The 20,916-nt window shown below is 37.0% G+C and overlaps 3 protein-coding genes across 3 annotated transcripts; 1 reads left to right on the forward strand and 2 right to left on the reverse strand.

Moving 5' to 3' along the window:
- Nucleotides 1-100: 100 nt before the first annotated feature.
- Nucleotides 101-5,381, reverse strand: LOC125208869 (Galactose oxidase/kelch repeat superfamily protein). Its single transcript, XM_048108364.2, has 20 exons — nucleotides 5,104-5,381; nucleotides 4,881-4,967; nucleotides 4,732-4,800; nucleotides 4,288-4,420; nucleotides 4,155-4,201; nucleotides 4,001-4,087; nucleotides 3,839-3,900; nucleotides 3,555-3,597; nucleotides 3,370-3,450; nucleotides 3,042-3,161; nucleotides 2,493-2,598; nucleotides 2,026-2,089; nucleotides 1,867-1,909; nucleotides 1,560-1,769; nucleotides 1,322-1,483; nucleotides 1,084-1,221; nucleotides 857-979; nucleotides 668-754; nucleotides 476-544; nucleotides 101-389 (listed from the first exon to the last, which is right to left on the reverse strand). Exons 1-20 carry the CDS (start codon nucleotides 5,233-5,235, stop codon nucleotides 282-284), a joined length of 1,971 nt encoding a protein of 656 aa, XP_047964321.1. The 5' UTR covers nucleotides 5,236-5,381; the 3' UTR covers nucleotides 101-281.
- A 2,749-nt stretch (nucleotides 5,382-8,130) lies between these two features.
- GLB3 (hemoglobin 3) lies at nucleotides 8,131-9,672 on the forward strand. The gene is made up of 4 exons (XM_048112142.2): nucleotides 8,131-8,303; nucleotides 8,618-8,748; nucleotides 9,173-9,317; nucleotides 9,428-9,672. The coding sequence occupies exons 1-4, from the start codon at nucleotides 8,167-8,169 to the stop codon at nucleotides 9,504-9,506; spliced, it is 492 nt and encodes a 163-aa protein (XP_047968099.1). The 5' UTR covers nucleotides 8,131-8,166; the 3' UTR covers nucleotides 9,507-9,672.
- A 2,222-nt stretch (nucleotides 9,673-11,894) lies between these two features.
- Nucleotides 11,895-14,874, reverse strand: LOC125209495 (uncharacterized). Its single transcript, XM_048109093.2, has 6 exons — nucleotides 14,644-14,874; nucleotides 13,878-14,005; nucleotides 13,605-13,708; nucleotides 13,410-13,497; nucleotides 13,164-13,225; nucleotides 11,895-12,359 (listed from the first exon to the last, which is right to left on the reverse strand). Exons 1-6 carry the CDS (start codon nucleotides 14,754-14,756, stop codon nucleotides 12,207-12,209), a joined length of 648 nt encoding a protein of 215 aa, XP_047965050.1. The 5' UTR covers nucleotides 14,757-14,874; the 3' UTR covers nucleotides 11,895-12,206.
- Nucleotides 14,875-20,916: the final 6,042 nt, after the last annotated feature.

Consider the following 20,916-nt stretch of genomic DNA (forward strand, 5'->3'; position numbering starts at 1 on the left):
ATTAAAATAACTCTTTTTCACTCTCAATGCCAAAAACACTAGATTTCTTAAATTTTGTTTACAAAGATTTGCTCAACACAGATTTAATTCTATTCTCCGATAAATAAAAATTCTAGTTTCATAACTCAAGTTTAATTTAGCTTTTCTAAACACTGGAGTACTATTTTCATCAAAATTAACAAAAAATCAAACCCGAAAGGAAGGATTTAATTTCATATAACAAACACTATTCAGAATTTGCTCAAAATGTGAAAAAAATTTCAACTAAGCAAATTTCCTCTTCACCTTCCGGCCGAAAGCTTGCCTTTCTTGGCGCCCTTCTTCCTCGAGCCACTAGACTCCGGTGCCTCTGCCTCTTCCACCTTCTGCTCCGCCTCCAAGATTGCCAACTGCAGAAACGTGTCAACGACGAAAGAGTGAACGTTAGCACGCGCTGATTCTTGAAATCAACTGGTGAAAGAGGAGACGATGTTACCTCATCAAGTATCGGTTTCAGTTCCTTGTACCTCGTCTTAGCAAGATCAAATCCATCTTTACGGAGTTCCTGCAGCACCAAAAAACCTTAATCCAACAACACCAATGGAATGCAAACATAACATTTTCCTTTCGTAATAAGTAAAACTCAATCTGGACCATTGATCTTTGTACGATCCACGCTAAGACTGACCTTTCCCGTGTGCTGTGTATGCTCATAAGCAGCCATTTGCCAGTACATATCCGTACGTTTGTAGAAGTCCTTGAGAGACTCCCCGGGCTTTACATATAAAGTTTAAGAACGAAATAAATTTAGAAACATATATGCAAGATTTGGCGACATAATGAAGTTGCTCAATATGGAACGGGTTGCAGCAAGTACCGTTGGCGTTCTCTGTGAATCAGAAAGGCCGAGGGTGACTCTGATTTGTTCAATCTTGATCCGTCTCTCCTTCCTCCGGAGGGTTTTTCCTTCTCCCTTTATTATAGCAACGGCATCCCCCATCTGTTGCAGCAAACGCAATAAGAAATAAAGCACGTTTTCGTCTCTGTAAAATCTAGAAGTGAAAATAGCATATTTTTCAGTGTTCTATTGACATGAGAAAATACCTCCACGTCTCCATCCGCATCCTCAGATTTGTCACTGTCATCTTCACTGCCAGAGTCTTCGTCTTCACTATCATCTTCGTCTTCATCTTCATCCTGTTCTTCATCATCTGATACTTCAATCCATTCTGATTCAGATGCCTGTACAAAACGGATACAGAAGGACTTAAGTACAATAGCCCCGAACACAAAACAGAACCCAGAAACGTAAATAGATAGCATGAGCAAGATAGACACCAACCGGAATGATGCACTTCCATTCATCCAGTTTACTAAGGTTGAGTGCATACATATCATCAAGAGTAATCTCTTGATCCTTGATCTCCATCATGCCACCGTACAAATATAACATATCTTTTCCAACGACCATACATGAATTGATCCGTCCACAAGGTTTCACTATCTGCAAACGAGAGATAAATAGTTCAATAGACAATTCATCAAACACAAACGAAAGGCACAGGACGGATGTAATAAACCTCTGGTAAATCAGATTCTTGCACCGCGAATTTCTTGCTAGATCCAGATACTTCTTCGTTATCAACAACTGTCACTTTTTTATGCAAACTAGCAGATATAGTTTTTACGTCAATATCCATGTCAGCATCATCATCGGAATTTTCATCTTCGTCGAGAGATGATACATTTTGCCTTTCTGCAACTTTCATCTCGTCAGAATCCTTCTTTAACTGTAGAGACATGAACCAAGGGAGGAGTCAGGCATGTGGATACGTCGAGACGACCAAAAAAAGAGCTGGAACTCGGGAACTATCCCAACAAGAATACCTTATGTTTCGTTGCCTTCTCCTTCCGCAGCTCCAATGGATACCTTTTTAAGGCACAGAACAAATCATCATCGGTTCAGCATCCTTAGCAAAGTAAAGGGATGACAAAATGCGCAAGAAATAATAATTATAACTAAATTTATAAGCAAGCAGTTCATACCAGCGATGGTTGTCAAGTTGGAAACCATAAATTTCATTCAAGAACAAGCTCATCATTACGTCACCTGTTCAGAAACGTGGGCCAGATTTATAAGCTTAATTGACTCAAAGAGAACAAAGTCCTAGTAGTAACTACTAGTATTTAAAGTTCTTCATTTAGCATAAGAGAAAAAGGAGGATTAAGTACTAAAAATATAAAAACTACACCTCAAAATTAAAGGTTGCAATTTTACTGTTCACTTCATCTAATCTATGGAGGACATACATGCACTGTAGAATACAGATTATACTTTGAAATCTAGCTGCGGCCATAAAACATGATTGAACCTAATTCGCACCCCAATTTGTAAATCTAAAGTATCGTAACTACTTCATGGGAAAACTCAGTTCCAAATATTATTCTTTTGTTGCTGAAAGCGAAGCATTTAAATCAGCTAGGTGAAAAGAAAAGAAATTCATAATATCGACCTTCCATTTCCATATCAACCACTCCTCCAAAGAACAGTGCCCTCTTCTTATGGACAGCCATAGAGAAACCAGCACGAGGTCCAGGAGGCATCCCAGTCTTCTTGACCTTTTACATGAGACAGAGAAGAAAGTATTAACAAACTTCAGATAAAAAGAACTTCATAAAACATAGTAGAAAATACACCAAAAAATGGTCAGGCACAGAAACAAATATAGTCATTGATTGGTCTATTTTTAACTTTATCATTCTGCTTCAAAATCGAAGCACATATTTTAGGTTCTGCTTCTATGAAATTGAGAACATATCACAAAATAGGTCACATAGAACTCATCCGTATCAAAGATTAACTGAAAAGGAGCTTTCTTTAAAAGAGTGGTATTTTTTTTTTAAAAGTGCAAAATACTATGTATTATTAATAGAAAAAGAGTATCTAAGAGAAACAAAGCTATCCTGTATTAACATGTAACAGCAATGAAAGTCATTCTGTAACTATGAATCATATTTATTTCACAAAGAAAGTGAATAAGTATCGAAGGAAACATAGATACCTTATTCCATTCCCAGGTTTTAGGATCAAGGCACCACATATCTGAATGAACATTTCCCTTTTCTGAGATTTTTTTGTCTGATGATGAAACCTCTTTTGAGTAGCCGCCATATAAATAAATCTGGGATGGAAAGTCAATTATAAGAATGTTAGAATATAATCCAATATATTATAACCTCAAACAATTGAGTTCAAACAACATTGATATAAAACAACTAGGCTGCTATCTCTACAACCAACAATTTTGACATGTATTATAGAGTATTTAATGCAGACAGAAAGAGTTCACTTTAAGGTACTATATTATTAAATCGACATGCATCACTCACCTCATCTTGGTAAACAACAAACTGGAATCCACTTCGAGCACTAGGCCACAAGGATCCTGGTCTAGGTTTTATCTCTTGCCACTACAATCAAAGTAATAAATGCCTAAGTTAACAATCTGAAACTAAACAAGCACCAGAGAACATATGCTGAAAAGGTCAAATTACAAAGATAACTGATACAATACCTTATACTGATCCAGATCGAATACATGCAGATCATTGTAGTATCTGCAGTAGGGTAAATATTTTACAGATAGACGAGAAAATATTAAGGAATACGATTGGGAAGAATTTAAAGCAAATCCACACTCAAATACGTGTAATTTGAGTTCACTATGCAAGCAATACTGCTCATAATTGTTTGATACAACTTTTATGCTGACATAAATAAATCGAGTAGTTCATATTGAAGTGATAATGTTGTAGAACAAGAAGTATTACAGGAGCAGAGAAAGAACCGGAAAACTACCTCACTTCTCTAAGAGTATCATAAAATCCTCCAAAAATTATGATTTTGTGCTTGTACAGTACCTGCAAGAGAATGACAGCACAAATTCATTATGACTTTTCAATTCTCATAATTAAAATTCCCCAAAGTTGATGCATGTCAAATGAGAAAGCTCCAGCTTACCATTCGGTGACCTGATCGTGGACTAGGGCAACCTTTATAGTTCAGTTGCTCCCATTGATTTGTTTTTAAGTCCAGCACCCAAAAATCCTATAAGAACATTTCAGAATCAAAATTCCATATTTAAAAAAGCTTCATTAATACCAGCACTCTATACCTTGTAGTGATGAAAACGCTCTTGATTTGGAGATGTAAATTCACCACCTGATTGCGTCATTCATTCAGAAAACAAGATCAATGTAGTTTATCTATAAATAAAGGATATAATTTCTCTTGCAGTCTCGTTATACCATAAATATAGAGACAGTTCTTCCATGCAACTGCCTGATGAGCACTTCTAGGGGGCGGGCTATTGGGGCTCGAAATTAACTTCCATTCTTGCTTTTCCACATCAAACCGGTAAAGATCACCATAAACGAATGTCTGCATAAACAATAATCATCTCAAACTCATTACTTGCAAAAAAAATAGAGGGACCTTGCTTTTCACCTCATCTCATATCTCCGCAATAAGACAGATTACCAAATATGCAATTCAATATAATCGTGACACTTGTCATGAAAACCAACACCTTCACTTCCTCAATAGTCATTACCAGAGCACCACTTATAGACAAAGTATGTATGAGCTCATGCCACATATAAAGTTCGGAACTTGACTTAGGCTTCAGACTCAATTGGGTCAATTCTCCAATTTCTACTGATATATAACAAGAAAGAAAGAAAGAAAAAAACCTTGTTTCCATTGTAAAATTCACCACCATAAAGCACGAGTTCGGTCTCTTTCAATGGATTAACAGTTAGCTGCACGTACAAGAAGAATTCAAACATGAGTTTCCAATCCAATTATAAATTAAACTTGGCACGAATGAAAGAGGTTGTACCGAACAATTTGATCTTGGAGATGGTGCTGGGACATTATCTTCGACATGGACTTCCTTCTTTTTGGCTTCCTCTTTTTGTATACTCAACTGCACAAATTCCAAGAAGCCATTTCACAATCATTCAGCAGAATCACAATGGAGTTGAATAAGTGTGAAATCAATAAACAATCAAGTGAAAGAATGGTTTTTTGGAATTGATAGTTGAAGGAGAATGTAGGTATACCAAAATAGCATCGATGTCATCTTCGGGAGAGACTTTTTTAGACTCACGTCGCGCCTTTTTCACCTCGGCTTTTGCAGTTTTCTTCTCCGTCTTCTCTTTTCCTTTGCCGGGTTTCTTCGGTTTTTTTCCCATTCTTCTCTGCTTCAGCTGCTGGCGCTAGTTGCTGCTTCTCCTCTCACTCTTGATTGGGAGTGTAGCCGTCTCTTCTTTTTGGCTATTTATTTCGCGGCGGAACTTTAGCTTTAGGGGTTCAATTTTTGGTCTCTGCTCTGCTTCTCGATTGTTTCATACACTATTTTTTCCAGTGTACATATTTTTTCTTATTTTAAATTTTAATTAAAATTATTAAAACATCCAAAATCACATAATGAAATAAAAAATTAGTGAGTGTGTGTGACCCTATTTTTTAACAAGAATAAGAATTAAACACAAAAAAATATTTTTCCTTTTAAAACCTAGCATTAAAATGTTTGGTGAATTGAGAATTTATTCGAAGGAATTAAAAGAGCATTAGATATCAATATTATATTAACCAAATACATTCAATTTATATTTTTAATTGCTCTTATCAATTAAATTTGTTCTAACACTACATGATTATGTGTTATAATTAAAATTACATTTTCCACCTTATAGTATTTGTACAGTATTTGTAGTATGCGAATGTGATGAGTTTGGTGTATAAGAGAGAAGGTGGAGTTGTGTGTCCATGCGAAAGATGATCGACTTCAAGAAACAAATGGCCGTTGGAAAATCGGTTATCCACGTCAGCTCAAAAGTAGCCGTTGGAGGTTGATGAGCGAAAGTAACAGCTGGAGTTTGTTACATGAACTACCTCTCTTTGTTTCTAGTTCATAGCATTCATAAAAGGAGATCTACACACACGCGCGTTATAACTCAATCACTTAGTCTCTCTCGCGAATTCACTCTGTTTCATAGATAGCTTATTGCGGTTTTAGCTTTCTTTACACAGTGAGGATAGAGCTCGATCTGAGAGTGTGTAATCTCGATAGTGAGGTGAATAAAGTTTCATTTTGTTGTCTATGGACGTAGATCGAAAGATCGAACCACGTAATTCCTTGGTGTGTTTTACGTTCATTGCTCTTTGTTTGTCGATTGCAATGAGTGCAATTCATAACAGTATTGATAACCACACCACCAACTAATATACTGATACATATCAAGTGTTTTTTTTACAAAAAAGCATTATATTTTTAAACAAATAAAGTATTAAAATACATCAGATATATTATACTCCCTGTGAACATGTATTATTATTATATAATTTATATTAAAATTACATATTCCACCTTATATTGTACAAACAAGTAATTTTTTAAATAATTTTATGTACTAGTATAAACTTTGGCAAAAATATCCACGAAACAAAACGACTAAAATATGTGTGATTAATGGGCCAATCCAAGCATTTCTTTTCTATGAAACAGGCCCAAAATATTTTTATTAAGAAAGAAACCCAGGCCTTCTACTAAATTGACACAATTGCACATTGCACATTGCACACATGGTTTATTTTGAAATTTGATTTTGGGTCAACAAGTTTAGGTAATTACTATAACTATGGGAAAATTGGAAAATTTTAGAACTCTTTATACTGAATTTTTTTTCACAATTATATTCGACGCATTTGAAATTGTAAATTATACAAAATTTTATAGCATATAAATCGCAGCATCATTTCCAAATGGCTCCGATTATCAATAGATGAAATTGAGACAAGGATGTGAATCTACGTAATCTACAAAATCTTAGAAAAATAGCAATCCAATATTAATTTCACATCAAAATTTACCTATCTCAACAAATATATCACTCAATTTTTTCGAACAACATTTGATGATACTTGATTGTTTACATGAGTTTTAAGTTTAAATTATTGAGTAAGATAGAACTTTTTTAATCAATTACAATTAACTTCCCTCTCGTACTTATGTCATTAGAATGATTGAAACTCTCAATTTATTGATTGGAATAAAAACATTATAGTAAAATAAACTCAATAATTCGTAGTACTATTTAACCACAAAAAATGACAAAATGGGAGAAAAGAAAATTCTAGAAAATATGTCTTCATGGTGTGTTACAACGAATTTGAATGCATTTTCATATTTATGACAAAAAGAATTAAAAGTTACTACAACACAGTTGCCTCATTATGTCCTCACCAATCAAAATGACAAACACGATACGTTATCAAGACAGCTGGACTATTGTTTTCTTAATTATGGTCTTTGTTATTCATCGTATAAATACTTAAAAATGGTAATATTATCAATTTTTTTAAAACAAAAAATGGCATCACTTAAGCCTTAAGGTCTTAATTTGTAATTCATGGAGTACTTATTTTATCCAGCAAATAACCCAGAATTTCAGAAGATATATATGATCATCTGCCATATAATTAATATGCGATTATTAGATATACATGATTGTTTACTTCCAATTTCCAAAAACAAATTAATTCTAAATTTCTAATTACAACATACTAGTATATTTTTCTTAATAACTTCAATTTTGACATGCGCCGTGCCCACATTATGCATGATCAATCCCCCAAAAAATCACAAATTAATTGGACAGCATACCACTTAGATTACAAAAATAAAATTTAAGCATTTGTTTATGACATTTAACGAAAACCATGTTTTACTATTCACAAAAAGAGATGATAAATTTTCTTTGGGTCGTCAAAATTGCAATAGGCCTATAAATTTGGGGTCTGTAATTAGATTGAATAATTTAATTAATTGGACTATATGGGAAATGATATACAAATAAAAAATCCTGTACACGACTCCATTAAAAAAACAGAAAATAAAAAATAAAAAATGTGCCCCTTGTTTCATAACTATGAAACTAGTGGCTACTATTAGTAGTGTAAATTTATTTGTGAGAAGAATATTAAATATTGGTATAAAATTATGCGAGTGTCGCCACCAGCACACTCCATAGCGTGCCGCCCACGCGATGTACACGTGCCCCTATAAATACCCAATTCATTTCCCTCTTCAAATATCCACACAAATCAAATCACAGAGAGAGATGCAGACACTCCAAGAAAAGGCGTCGGAGTGGAGCGGGGTATCCCAAAACGACGCATTCGCCATTGACGACACCAATCTCTACGAGAAGCTCGGCCTCCACACATTCATCAACCTCTCCACCAATTTCTACAACAGGTCAAATTCAATTTTTCATTACAATTTTACTTCATATCGCTATTCCATCGTAGTATTTCACTAAATTCATTATTGAGAATGGGTTGAAGTTTGGATTTTTTGGATGAACTGAAGCTTCCACACCTCAGTAAAACAGTAGGGTTTATTCATTAACGGCATAGGAGAAGTAAATAAGAATGAAACCAATAATTATTCCTTCTTATTTAGGTTTTTAAAAAATAATCTATTTAAAAAATAGGGTTTTTCATGGAAACATTTGTTGATAAATGTAATATCTTGAATGATGTATAATTTATGATGATGTTGGATGACAGAGTATATGATGATGAGGAAGAGTGGTTCCGATCAATTTTTGCAAATTCTAAGAAGGAAGATGCCATTCAAAATCAGTATGAATTCTTTGTACAGAGAATGGGAGGGCCTCCACTGTTCAGCCAAAGAAGAGGTGACTCAAATTTGACTTCAATTATTATGTCATTTCAATCTTATTTAGATATTGTGTGATTTTACTGTTGAAATGGAATTGATCTCTATTGGCATGTGAAAGTGTCTCTCCTCTTTTCAGTATCAAAAGATTCTTGCTTGAGACTTCTCTCTTGTTTTAGTACAACTATCCTTCTTGATGGAAAAATCATAAACTTTCTAGATTATGGTCTTCAATGTGAGAACGTGTGCTTTGAAACGCGATGATTCAAGTAATTGAAGCTAAACAATGACATGGCTGCTAAGCTTGAATGATCAGCTAGTTTGTTACTCATGAAAAAAGGTCCTCAACCATTAGGAAATCTGCACAAGATAGGATTATTTGGCTTTCTGTGTTATTCTACTTGTTGTACCTAATTGTGTTTTGGCACTCATTCCTTGGACAGGCCATCCTGCCCTGATTGGTCGCCACCGGCCATTCCCGGTCACTCACCAAGCTGCTGAGAGGTGGTTGCACCACATGCAGGAGGCACTGGACACAACCAAGGATATTGATTCAGATTCCAAAACCAAAATGATGAACTTCTTTAGGTACCGTACAATGGCACAACTCTACAACAAACTCATCTCCCAACTCACTTTGATAAAACGGGTCTTCTGTTTTTTTGCACGATCATGATCCAATCTTTTTTTCCTGCTAGGCACACTGCGTTCTTCCTTGTAGCTGGAGACGAGCTGAAGAACCCGAAACAGGGGATTCCGTGCAAGCACGCAGCATAGAAGAACCTCCCATAATTTGATCATTGATGCAGTCCCTCCCAACCAACAAATGGTGATATTTACCTATTATTACAGCTGACTGAATAACCAGATTGTATGATGAAGAACATGTATCCCTCAACTTTAATCAAGAAATGAATGTTCCTCATTTCCCCTGTTTCAAAAATCTTAACTTGCTGCTTATTCAATATGACATCACTCCTTACTCTTTTTGTCATCATGAATGAATGCTGCCAGAATTTTCAAAATAAAATACCCTAGAATCAATATTTTGAAGTTGATTTAGCATACATTGTTCACTCATCCATCTTCATCTCATCACAAATGCAAAAAAAGCAAGCTGAATTCACAACTTGAGCATTCATTCCTCAATATACAACTAATACAATAAGCTTCAAGAAAAAAAAATCTTATGACATTTATCCACAAAAGAGGAAAAATAAGAGGAAAACCAAAAATAAAAAAAAAAAACATGAAAACTAGGATTACATTACATACATTGAGATTTGGTGTGATTCATACATCAATTAATGAGGATCTCCTTAATTCATTTGGATCGAATCTTGAAGGATTGGCATATCTGGCCGAGAATGATCGGTAGAGGTTGTCGCTGTCAGAGCCCTCGTCGAAGTTCTGCATATAGGTATGCGGATCGTAGGTTTTCTGCGTTGCAAAGGGAGATTCTGAGCTTTTCTTCTTCCCTCTTTTGATCTTTCGCCAGAGCATCAGGCATTTGTGATCACTCGATGATGAGTATGCGTTTTGCCCTAATTTCATGCTTTTGCTGCGTGAGCTTTTCCATTTGCTCATGGAAGGAGACATGGTTAGAGAAGGTCGATGGATTGAAATCTTTTGAGTGAGAGAGAAAGATAGACAATGTGTGTGCATGGATATGACCAATATATATTTTTCCAACAAATTTACTAATTTAATGCAATTTTCATATATTTTCACTATATTAAAGAATACTCCTACAAACTAGTAGATGGAAAGAAACCGTGAGTTGCAAATTAAAAAAATTATTTTGTTTTATCTTTTCAAATATTACTACTGCTACTACTACTCATATTTATAATATATTGAGATACAAAAGGAGGATACCATAATTAAATAAACCAAATCATATAAAACTGTATCAGATTAAATCGTAATAATACATGGAAATAATTACTTACTAAACAATATCTTTAGATATATGCATAAGGGGGAATAGAAAAATTAAGACTAAAGTCTAATTTTGGTCCTTTATATTTGCTCTGAAATTCTTTTTGGTGTCCATTAAGTTTGTGACCTTTTGGTCCCAAACATATTGTTTTGGTCCAAAATAACCAATTTCTATTAAAATTAACGGTCAAAATGTTTGATCGGTTTAATAACTTAATTATAATCTAGGACTACCAATTTTAGTCTCGTACATTTTTCATAAAAATTCTCTTCAGGTCCCATATGTGACCTTATTTGGGACCAAAATGTACCAAAACAATTAGGGATCAAGAGGTCACTAACTTAATGTATGGGACCAAAAATTTTTTTAGGACAAATGTATGGGACCAAATTTGGATTTTAGTCAAAAATTAAATACATGTATTGCACTATGACATGTTTCTATGAATAGGATATAACAACATAATTAATCCGGAAGAAGAAATTCAGCCCGAACACAGAATCAGATCAAGATAAGATTTTGTAATGTGTTGTTTGATTGAAGATAATATTTAAATTGTTCATTTTGTCATTTTCTATTCAATGGAGTACTATTACGTGTAACTATATGCCTTTATTTACTGAGGATGGCTTAACATTCTGTTAATTACTTATGGCTTATTAGTGATTAGTTTTATGAAATGCTTAATAAATTTAATTATTAAGGTTCTTCACTATTAACATTGAACCCTCCATGTCGAATACCAAAAATAAACAAAGAACTCAGAAGATAGACTTTGATCTAGAAAATAAAGAATTTATCTCTATAAATCGAGAAGACAAAAGAAACTCTCAGATATGCATCGCATCACAACACTCATTTCTATGAACATTGAATCCACCAATGCCACCTCCAAATATTCAAGACCAAACCAGAAGATAGAAACCATCCCAATAGATAATGACATAGAATCTATCACCATCACAGACCCGAAAAATCAACTCCGAAATCAACTCCCATACCAGAAAATCCAGAGGAAGACGATAAACACAACTCACGAAACAGTGAAGATTGAACCTAAACCTATCCCGTTACACAGTAAGAGAGGTCCCGGAAAAGCAAACACACAACAAACGAACAAAAACTGATCTAAGTAACGTAAATTCCCAAAAAACGCCATAGATCTTAAACAGCAAGAAATTACACATAAAAGCTGAGCAAGTCAAAGAATTCTTGCAACAAAGTTAACCAAGAAAAAAGGCAACAATGTGATACCATTATCCGATGAAACAACATCGCATCATAATCCAAACACAAGCTTTTCGTCATAATCAGATCGAATTGGGCAGTTCCCTCTATATAAATCTTTGCTCCCCACATATTATTACTACAATTAGGGAGCGCTTCAATATCTCAAGATTTCATATAAATACCTATCGGATGACGCGTGGACTTTCTCTTTTGAACTTCATTGTGGTCCTCGGCCCCTTGTGGCCAAAGAACTCATATACTCGACTAATGGCTGGATGTTGAGGGACTGTAGAAGCATTTTATGTTCACATGAAATCTTCCTCAAGTTCTTGAAGGGACTTGTTGGTAGATGCTATGTCCTTGTTAGATGTCATCTTCTCAGCTACCATCAAGTTTTTGTAGCTCCTTAATTCAGCCTGCCTGTCTTTCTCAAGTCTGTCCAACTCCTCCCGTCGCTTCTGCAAAACATAAAATCATATATAAGCATAACTAAGCCACAAAAGAGCTTTTCAAAGTGACAATCAGTGAATTAGTTAGTTTGTCATTACGGCAATCAAAATATCTGTACAATCTACCAGAAAATTTACTTAAGTAACAAAATATAGGGAACATAAACATCAGATATGGGACAAGAACCTCAATAGAAATATCTCAACCAGATTACATTATACACCACTTTTTTCTTCACTAAATATTAACAAGGTGATAATCATTGCACTCAGCCACAGAAAATTAGTTGCAAGACATCTTAATCATTACATGACCAGCAGGCATCATGAATCTACTTTCATGGTGCCATAGATAGGTAGAAGCCAGAGAAGCTCTACTGTGGTGAGGCCTGTGAGAGAGCAGAAAAAATAATTATATTTGTCCAGAGTCAAGTAAGGACTAACAATATGAGCAGTGGATTTATTTATGACTTAGTTGCTCAGACCTGGGGTAATATAATAGCATGTTAAATCAGCAAGTCCTAGAAAACTAAATACCCAGATGTTTTAGATACCCGGTCGTAGTTTGAGAAAAGAGAATTTCATACAGTTATGCCAACCACAATCAGAGAACAAAGGAAAACTGAGCACCACACATTTCCATAAGGAAAATTGATACTGCAAACAAGGCACCTTCAGGTAGCATACCTCAAATTTAGTTTAGTTAGAGACTTAGAGTCAGTGGAAACATTTCAATATGCATCTGATTAGAAGTGGCTCACTTATATAATTATGAAAAACCCTTGTGCCTATACCAAGAGGTAAAATCCTAACCTTTTCACGGAGCTGCTGCTTCCTTTCTGCTCTTTCTGCTGCATTTACGGCCTCCCGTTCAGCTAATCACACAAAAAGAATTGCACTTATTAGGAAATTAGAAGACATTTTACTCGCATTCTATTTAGTTATGTGCTTCAAGCTAAGAAAGGCATGCCACAGAAAAAAATAATCATGTAGAGAATAGCTTGACTCTCTTACTGTCTAACATGAGAGTTTTTGCAAAATAAACAACAAAATACGAACCTTTTAGATCAGGAGTTCTTTCCACTTTGGTCCTGTTTAATCGGTTGACTATCTCATTTATTCGCTTTTCAACTCTCACGGTACGAACCTGTGTAATTAGAAGAACACATTTACTTTGACCTCTGGTATCAGTTTTCAAGCAGTAGGAAAATACCCCATATAGTTATCATAAAAGTCACAAAGACTAATGCTCACCATTTTAGAATTATAAAAACCAACTTGCCCAACATCCATCGATGCAGTCTTCTTAAGATTTTGCCAAGGAGTGTAAACAACATCGACATTGTTTACTTTATTTCCTGCAATAACCATGATATTAGATTAGACAATATAAACATATGCCAAACAAATCAAGCTTTTGCTTCAAACAAAAACACTCAGAAGTCCCAGCAAAATATGGTACTCCACATAAGTTCGACAGACAAGCTACACTGAAGAAAGTCGAGATGCAGAAAAACAAAATTTTGCCTTGGATAGAATTTGCTTTGACTAGTTGAGCACAATCTTCTAATACACCTTCAGATATATCATCAATAGTTTGACCCTTGTGCAATCTCAGATAAACGTGAGCTGAAGACATCTTATCCACGTGGAACCTGCATCAAATCATCCATGTCAAGTAAGCTGCAGCAATTATTGAACAGCACAATAGGCCATATTTTAGTAGCATATTTGGCAGTCCAAGAGAGCTTGTTTCGAATCCACAGGAATGCATTGAGAAAAGGTTATCAAGGCTAAATCATCACAAAGTGTTTTAGCATCCATTAGATTGAGCTAAAAATTTCATTCATTTAACAAAATCAAAAGCAGTTCTTCCATACATACATCTTTTGAATAGCAATATAGACCTAAAGCTCCAAAACACATATAAAAGTCCAAGATTTCATTTTGCCCTAGAGTGATAACTGAAAAAAATTATGATAGAACTACAGAAAATAGACCGAAACCTATACCTTTCTACCTACAACCTGAAAAATTCAATCCCCTTCACCATACACTACCCAATTAACCCTCAATCTAAAAATCTCCCAAATATTAGAGCTCAATCCGTTCTAATTCCACACCACGTCAATAAACTCTCAACTCAACTTCCAGCTAAAAAATAAATGCACTACAATCAAAATAAGCTTGTATACAGAGCATATTACCAACTAAAATGCATCATCCAGGAAATGAAGTCAGAGTAATCGAACAATTAAGGTGTTATAGTAATAATAAAAAATGATAAGAGTACCAAATATCTTCAGGAAATCCGTATTTGATGAGCTCCTCGTTCTCATACTTGTCGAGGCCCATGAATATGGTGAAATCCCCAGCCTCCGGGCGCGCCTTGAAGTAGAAAACCATTCTCTCTTGTATCACTAGGGTTTGAATTGTGGTGAATTTGACGATGGAATTCAATTAGAATATGAAGCTTCGCGGTGATGACTCTCTCTCATTTTCGCCTCCCTGTTCTCCGTTTATATTTAATAAATAAATAAATAATTTAATTAATATCGGATCCGTTTCCGAACATAATCCGATTGGTTAATGGGCCTATTTGTTAATGAGTGGGTCATAAAGCCCAAAATTACGGACATATCCACACTAGAGACAAGATTGTAAGGATTTGGAAACAGACAGCTCGAGTGAAGGGCATCAGCTTTTATCCACTCACGTGCTCAACATGTCCACGTCATCATCAAATCACCCTTCCAACACATCTCCACTGGTACCTGAGCATCCACGACGGTTGTGTTCAAAATTTAGCTCTACGTACTTTTATGGCTGCGTCCGCCACTGGTCATGAATATCATATTGTTATGGAGGCGGGCGGAGCCTACAATCTAACAAGAATTTGAGAACCTCATGTCACCTGTGAACGGTCATCAAAGCTGTCCACCTAACCAAGTGAAAGATTTAGGCCAACAGAGGAGGCGAAATAAAATTTATCGGAAGCTAACAAAGAGAGAATGGCGATGTCGGAAGCTATCGAAGGCAATGGAAAGTTCACGCTCCGGTCAATGGTAGCAGGTCGCCCCCTCCTATCCCCTGGATCAGCCATGATCCACTGATCCAACCCATCTCAAGATAACATTTTTTAGGCTCTTGGCAACATCAACAATAAAGTGGCCGTCCAGCAATTCCAACTTGAAAGCAAAGGATACGTTGAAGTGATCGAAGATGAGCTCCAAGGGCGCTACCTCATGTTGCGCACACTAATAAGATCTATGATTTTTAATTTTCTACTTTTTAGGATTTTTATATTTAATTTATTTTCTATTAAGTCCTTTCAGATTTTATATCATATACTCATATTTTAATTTCAATTTCAAAACTAATACAAGGAATAGTGCAAATTAATATGAGAGACAAGGAGAGGCGTGGAGAAGAGTATGGGGAAAGGACTTCGATTATGATAGTTGTGACGTGGTTTAGAAAAAAAAAAGAATGATAACACAGTAGATAATTGTAGTATAGTGAAAAAACCTCTATTACTGATGCTCTTACTAAGTTGTCCTAAAATTAAAATATGAGACATCTTATCAGTTAAACTAGACACCATCTTCGTATCAATTGTACAGAGTTTATCTTATTAAATGGTCATAAAATTAAAATACGAGATATATTATCATTTAAACTAGACACCATCTACGTATCAATTGTTATCTACTAGCGATCTTTATTAATTTGTATACTATCATTGTAAAATGAGATGCACCGCATCTGCTAAATGAAGTCCACAACTTAATACGGCTATCATTGTAAAATGAGATGCACCGCACCTTCTAAAATCTAAATGATGTCCACAAATGATTACGTGATTAAATATTATTATTATTATGTTGAATTTTGGGATCATATATTCATTCAACTTGTTTAATTGTGATGGGGACTACACGCCTAAATAGCCTTAGGGTTAATTACATATGGTAAGATTTACCCTAGCTGCAAATCAGGAAAAGAATAATTACAATTAATTATGAATCAATTCTCTAATCTTGCGTATCTTCTTGATTTATTTCCAACACTCCCCCTCAAGTTAAACAATGGGATCACCCATTTTCAACTTGCTCAATACTCCATGAAAACTTCTTGAATCCACTGCTTTAGTGAGGATATCTGCTAACTGATCTTCTGACCGAACAAAGGGAAGATCTATCACTTTTGCTTCTATGTTTTCCTTGATGAAGTGGCGGTCTACTTCAACATGCTTGGTTCGATCGTGTTGCACTGGATTTTCAGATATACTGATTGCTGCCTTGTTGTCACAAAAGAGTTTGCACGGTTCCTTAGACATCAATCCAAGTTCTGTCATCAACCTCTTCAGCCAGAGGATTTCAGTCAACCCACTCTTAATTCCACGAAACTCCGCTTCGGCACTTGATAGAGCTACCACCTTTTGTTTCTTACTCCGCCAAGTTACAAGATTTCCCCCCACAAAGGTGAAATATCCTGCAGTCGACTTCCGATCATTTGGGTTTCCAGCCCAATCTGCATCAGTGAACCCATGCACTTCCAAGTTCCCATGATTCTCGAACAAAACTCCATGCCCAGGAGTCCCCTTTAGATACCGCACAATTCTCAAGGCCGCTTCCCAATGATCGACTTGAGGCTTATGCATGAATTGACTAACTACCCCCACGGCATAGGCAATGTCTGGCCTAGTATGAGAAAGGTAAATAAGCTTACCCACAAGCCGTTGGTATCTAGTCTGGTGTGTCAGTTCAGCTCCTTCTGTCAGTCGAAGGCCGTGATTCTGCACCATTGGGGTCTCTGCAGGCTTACAGCCAAGCATTCCGGTTTCCGCCAAGAGATCCAAAACATACTTCCTCTGACTTATAAATATCCCCTTCTTGGACCGCATTACTTCAATTCCCAGAAAATACTTTAGGAGACCCAAGTCTTTCATTTCAAACTCGGTATAAAGGTTCTTCCTCAACTGACTTATTTCCTCATCATCATCCCCCGTGAGAATCATATCATCGACATAAATGATCAGACATGTGATCTTTCCTCCTCTCTGCTTGAGAAATAGGGTGTGATCTGAATTACTCTGCTTGTATCCGTATTTCTTCATCACCTCAGTAAATCGTCCAAACCATGCCCTTGGTGACTGCTTCAAACCATAGAGCGTCTTTTTGAGTTTACAAACCCCCTCTCCCTTGAACTCTCCATCAAACCCGGGTGGGGCCTCCATATAGATTGGTTTGGTAAGCTCGCCATGTAGGAAGGCGTTAGTTACATCAAACTGATGTAGTGACCAATTCTTTGTTGCAGCAATAGAGAATAGCACACGGATTGTGCTCATCTTCGCTATTGGTGAGAAGGTCTCCGCATAATCAACTCCATATGTTTGTGTGTAACCTTTTGCTACCAATCTTGCTTTATAGCGTTCAATCGATCCATCTGGTCTTCTCTTGATTGTGAACACCCAACGACATCCCACTAATCTCGATCCCTCGGGTCTCATACATACTTCCCATGTCTTGTTTTTCATTAGTGCCTTCATCTCTACAATCATCGCCTCCCTCCAATGTGGAATTCCCATTGCTTCCTCGGCAGTTCTGGGAAGCTCTTCTTCATCATATAGGACAGCAGAGAATGCCCTCGCCATCTCTGTCAAATTAGCTTTAGCCAGATTTGCCACTGAATATCTACTCCTCTTCGTGACACGCTCTGGACTGTATCTCTTTGGTGGAATACCCCTCGTGATCCGATTTGGGAGTATATATTGCCCAGTATCCCCGTCAATCGCAGCACTCTCCTCTGATCCTGTGGCAGAGTCATTAGGAACAACTGTACTATTGATGTTGGTTTCAGGAATTACCTCAGATATCACTGGAAGAGGACTATCAGGCGAAGACGATTGAGGAGGCTCTGCTGCCGACAAGACAGGCTCGGCGGGAGTGCTAACTGTCTCTGTTGGTTCCACGGCAGAGTTGCTTGGTAGTGGCACAAACCAGCTTAGGGGTCCACTCGACCTATCGACAGTTCTACTCTCCCCCTGGCCACTAAGGCTGGTGTAATAATATTCGCACTCCAAAAAATTACAATTCATAGTAGTTATTATCTTCCTAGACGAGGGATCAAAGCATCGATAACCCTTTTGATTGATTCCATACCCCAAAAAAACACATTTTATAGCGCAAGCGGAAAATTTTGTTCTTTCGTGTTTAGGAACATGAACATACACAGAACACCCAAAGACTTTAAGTGGTAGTGTAAGAGGTTCGGGTACTTTGGCTAGAGAAGATAAAAGTTGGAGCGGAGTTTTCATATTCAATATTTTTGTAGGGAGCCGATTTACCAAATAAACCGATGTAGCAACTGCCTCGGGCCATAAAAATTTTGGGACTTTCGAGTCAAAAAATAAGGCACGAGTGATTTCTAGAATGATCCTATTTTTTCTCTCAGCAACTCCATTTTGTTCGGGGGTATACGGACAAGAAGTTTGATGAACTAACCCTTTATCTTTGAAAAAATTTGACATTTCTCGATTGACAAACTCCCTCCCATTGTCAGACCTAAGCACCTTTCTGAAACTGAGTTTGGATTAATTTGTAAAACAAGACAAATTTTTCATAAACTTCAGATTTATTTTTCAAAAAATATACCCATGTCATCCTTGAACAATCATCCACAAAAAGTAAGAAATATTTAAAACCATGATCACCAATAACGGGTGCACGGCCCCAAACATCAGCATGCACCAAAGAAATAAGACTCTTAACACGAGTTTCAGTAGACTTAAAAGATTGTCTATGGCTCTTCGCCAAAACACAAGATTCGCAAGAAATATCCTTAAGATGAGAAAAATGAGGAAAGAGTAACTTAAAATAACCATGAGATGGGTGACCATAACATCTATGCCACAACCAAGCTTCTCGAGTCGCAGATCCGTGAGCTAGCATTGCGGCACTACCTTGGTGAGCCATCTCATCAACATAGTAGAGACCTTGACGCTCAGTGCCACGCCCAATTATCCTCCTTGTCCTGATATCCTGTAATACACAGAAATTAGGATGCATTAATAGTGTACAATTTAATTCCTTCGTCACGTGGCTAATTGACATCAACTTATGTGACAATTTGGGAACATAGAGGCAATTCGACAATTTTAATGTAGGTGAGATCTCAATTGTCCCACTACCCTCTACTGATGTTAATTCCCCATCTGCAGTCTGTATATGACTTTTCATGGAATCACTGAAATTTACAAAATCACTCTTATCATGTGTCATCGTATCTGTTGCCCCACAATCAAAAATCCACTCTTTCTCCTTATCACTAGGTCTATGTTGTACAGTACAAGCAATAGGTAATTTTTGCAGAATTTCAAAACTATTGGGACCAAAAAACATATTATCACATGATATGGGGTCATTTTTTGAATTATGCAGAGTATAAGGTCTAGATTGTAAGGCATGGGGTATCTGCTGCAATTTTCGAAATTTAGAGGGACTAGGCACTAAAGTATAAATTGGGCTAGGTTGTGTAAACCCTAGCCCATTACCTCCTTCACCAGACACGGCGCCGCCGCGCCCTCCTCCGATTCTGCCGGCGAGTGCACCGCGCCCTCCTCCAATTCTGCCAGCGAGTGCACCGCCGCTTCTTCCTCTGATTCTGCCGGCGAATGCAGCCTTCCCCACCTCCTCAATCCGTCTATCACCGTCGCTGGATCGGCTCCTCTCAATTGCGATTCCGCCGCTTACAGCAGCATTCTCGGCGGTGGAGTGTGGTGTCTGCTCTCCGGTGCGTGGCGACGCTGACAGAGGGAAGAGGCGTTCGTTCCGGTCTCCAAGTCCAAAGCCCACTCCGCCCGATGATGATGAATCTCCGTTTGTTGCGCCGGTTTGGTCGGGGTTCGCCGGCGGCATGATTTCCAGCCGTGTGGCCTCCCGTTTCACCCAGCCGTACGCGACGTCGACCGGAGGCGTTGGGCTTTTTTTGAGAATGTCTCTTCTGATTCCCTCATATTGAGAGTTTAATCTAGCCAAGAACTTGTATAATCTCCGTTGATTGGTGATGTCTCGATACTGACATATTCCTTTGTCGCAGTGGGTAATGGGTCTGCCTTGGCAGCGGTCGATCTCGACCCACACACCGTGCAAGGTCCTCCAGTAGGTTTCCAGATCCGTGTCCCCTTGGACAATCCGGCTGACTCTGTCCTCAAGTTATAAATCAGATACGGGTCCGACGTACTCTGGTACATCTCGGCCAAGCTAGGTTTAAAGTCTTTTTCCTCTCCTGACATTTCTGCAGGTCTGGGTTGTGATGAATTATTTTCTGAGTCTCTGATTATCCTGCTCTGAGGCCATGTTGAATTTTGGGATCATATATTCATTCAACTTGTTTAATTGTGAAGGGGACTACACGCCTAAATAGCCTTAGGGTTAATTACATATGGTAAGATTTACCCTAGCTGCAAATCAGGAAAAGAATAATTACAATTAATTATGAATCAATTCTCTAATCTTGTGTATCTTCTTGATTTATTTCCAACATTATTATTATTATTATTATT

The sequence above is a fragment of the Salvia hispanica genome, chromosome 3, assembly GCF_029641045.1.
Source record: "Salvia hispanica isolate PSC_SH4W2 chromosome 3, Shi_PSC_v1, whole genome shotgun sequence".
Classification (NCBI taxonomy): Eukaryota; Viridiplantae; Streptophyta; class Magnoliopsida; order Lamiales; family Lamiaceae; genus Salvia; species Salvia hispanica.

Bases quoted from the DNA above. Each gene is read 5' to 3' on its own strand.
- GLB3 (XM_048112142.2), top strand. From the start codon at position 8,167: ATGCAGACACTCCAAGAAAAGGCGTCGGAGTGGAGCGGGGTATCCCAA. The intron at 8,304-8,617 runs GTCAAATTCAAT...GTTGGATGACAG, and splicing joins TCCACCAATTTCTACAACAG to AGTATATGATGATGAGGAAG. The intron at 8,749-9,172 runs GTGACTCAAATT...TTCCTTGGACAG, and splicing joins ACTGTTCAGCCAAAGAAGAG to GCCATCCTGCCCTGATTGGT.
- LOC125209495 (XM_048109093.2), bottom strand. From the start codon at position 14,756: ATGGTTTTCTACTTCAAGGCGCGCCCGGAGGCTGGGGATTTCACCATA. The intron at 13,709-13,877 runs GCAAAATTTTGT...TGGTTATTGCAG, and splicing joins CAAAGCAAATTCTATCCAAG to GAAATAAAGTAAACAATGTC. The intron at 13,226-13,409 runs GTTCGTATTTTG...TTGTGTGATTAG, and splicing joins AAGAACTCCTGATCTAAAAG to CTGAACGGGAGGCCGTAAAT.
- LOC125208869 (XM_048108364.2), bottom strand. From the start codon at position 5,235: ATGGGAAAAAAACCGAAGAAACCCGGCAAAGGAAAAGAGAAGACGGAG. The intron at 4,202-4,287 runs GTATAACGAGAC...TGACGCAATCAG, and splicing joins GAACTGTCTCTATATTTATG to GTGGTGAATTTACATCTCCA. The intron at 980-1,083 runs GTATTTTCTCAT...TTGCTGCAACAG, and splicing joins ATGCGGATGGAGACGTGGAG to ATGGGGGATGCCGTTGCTAT.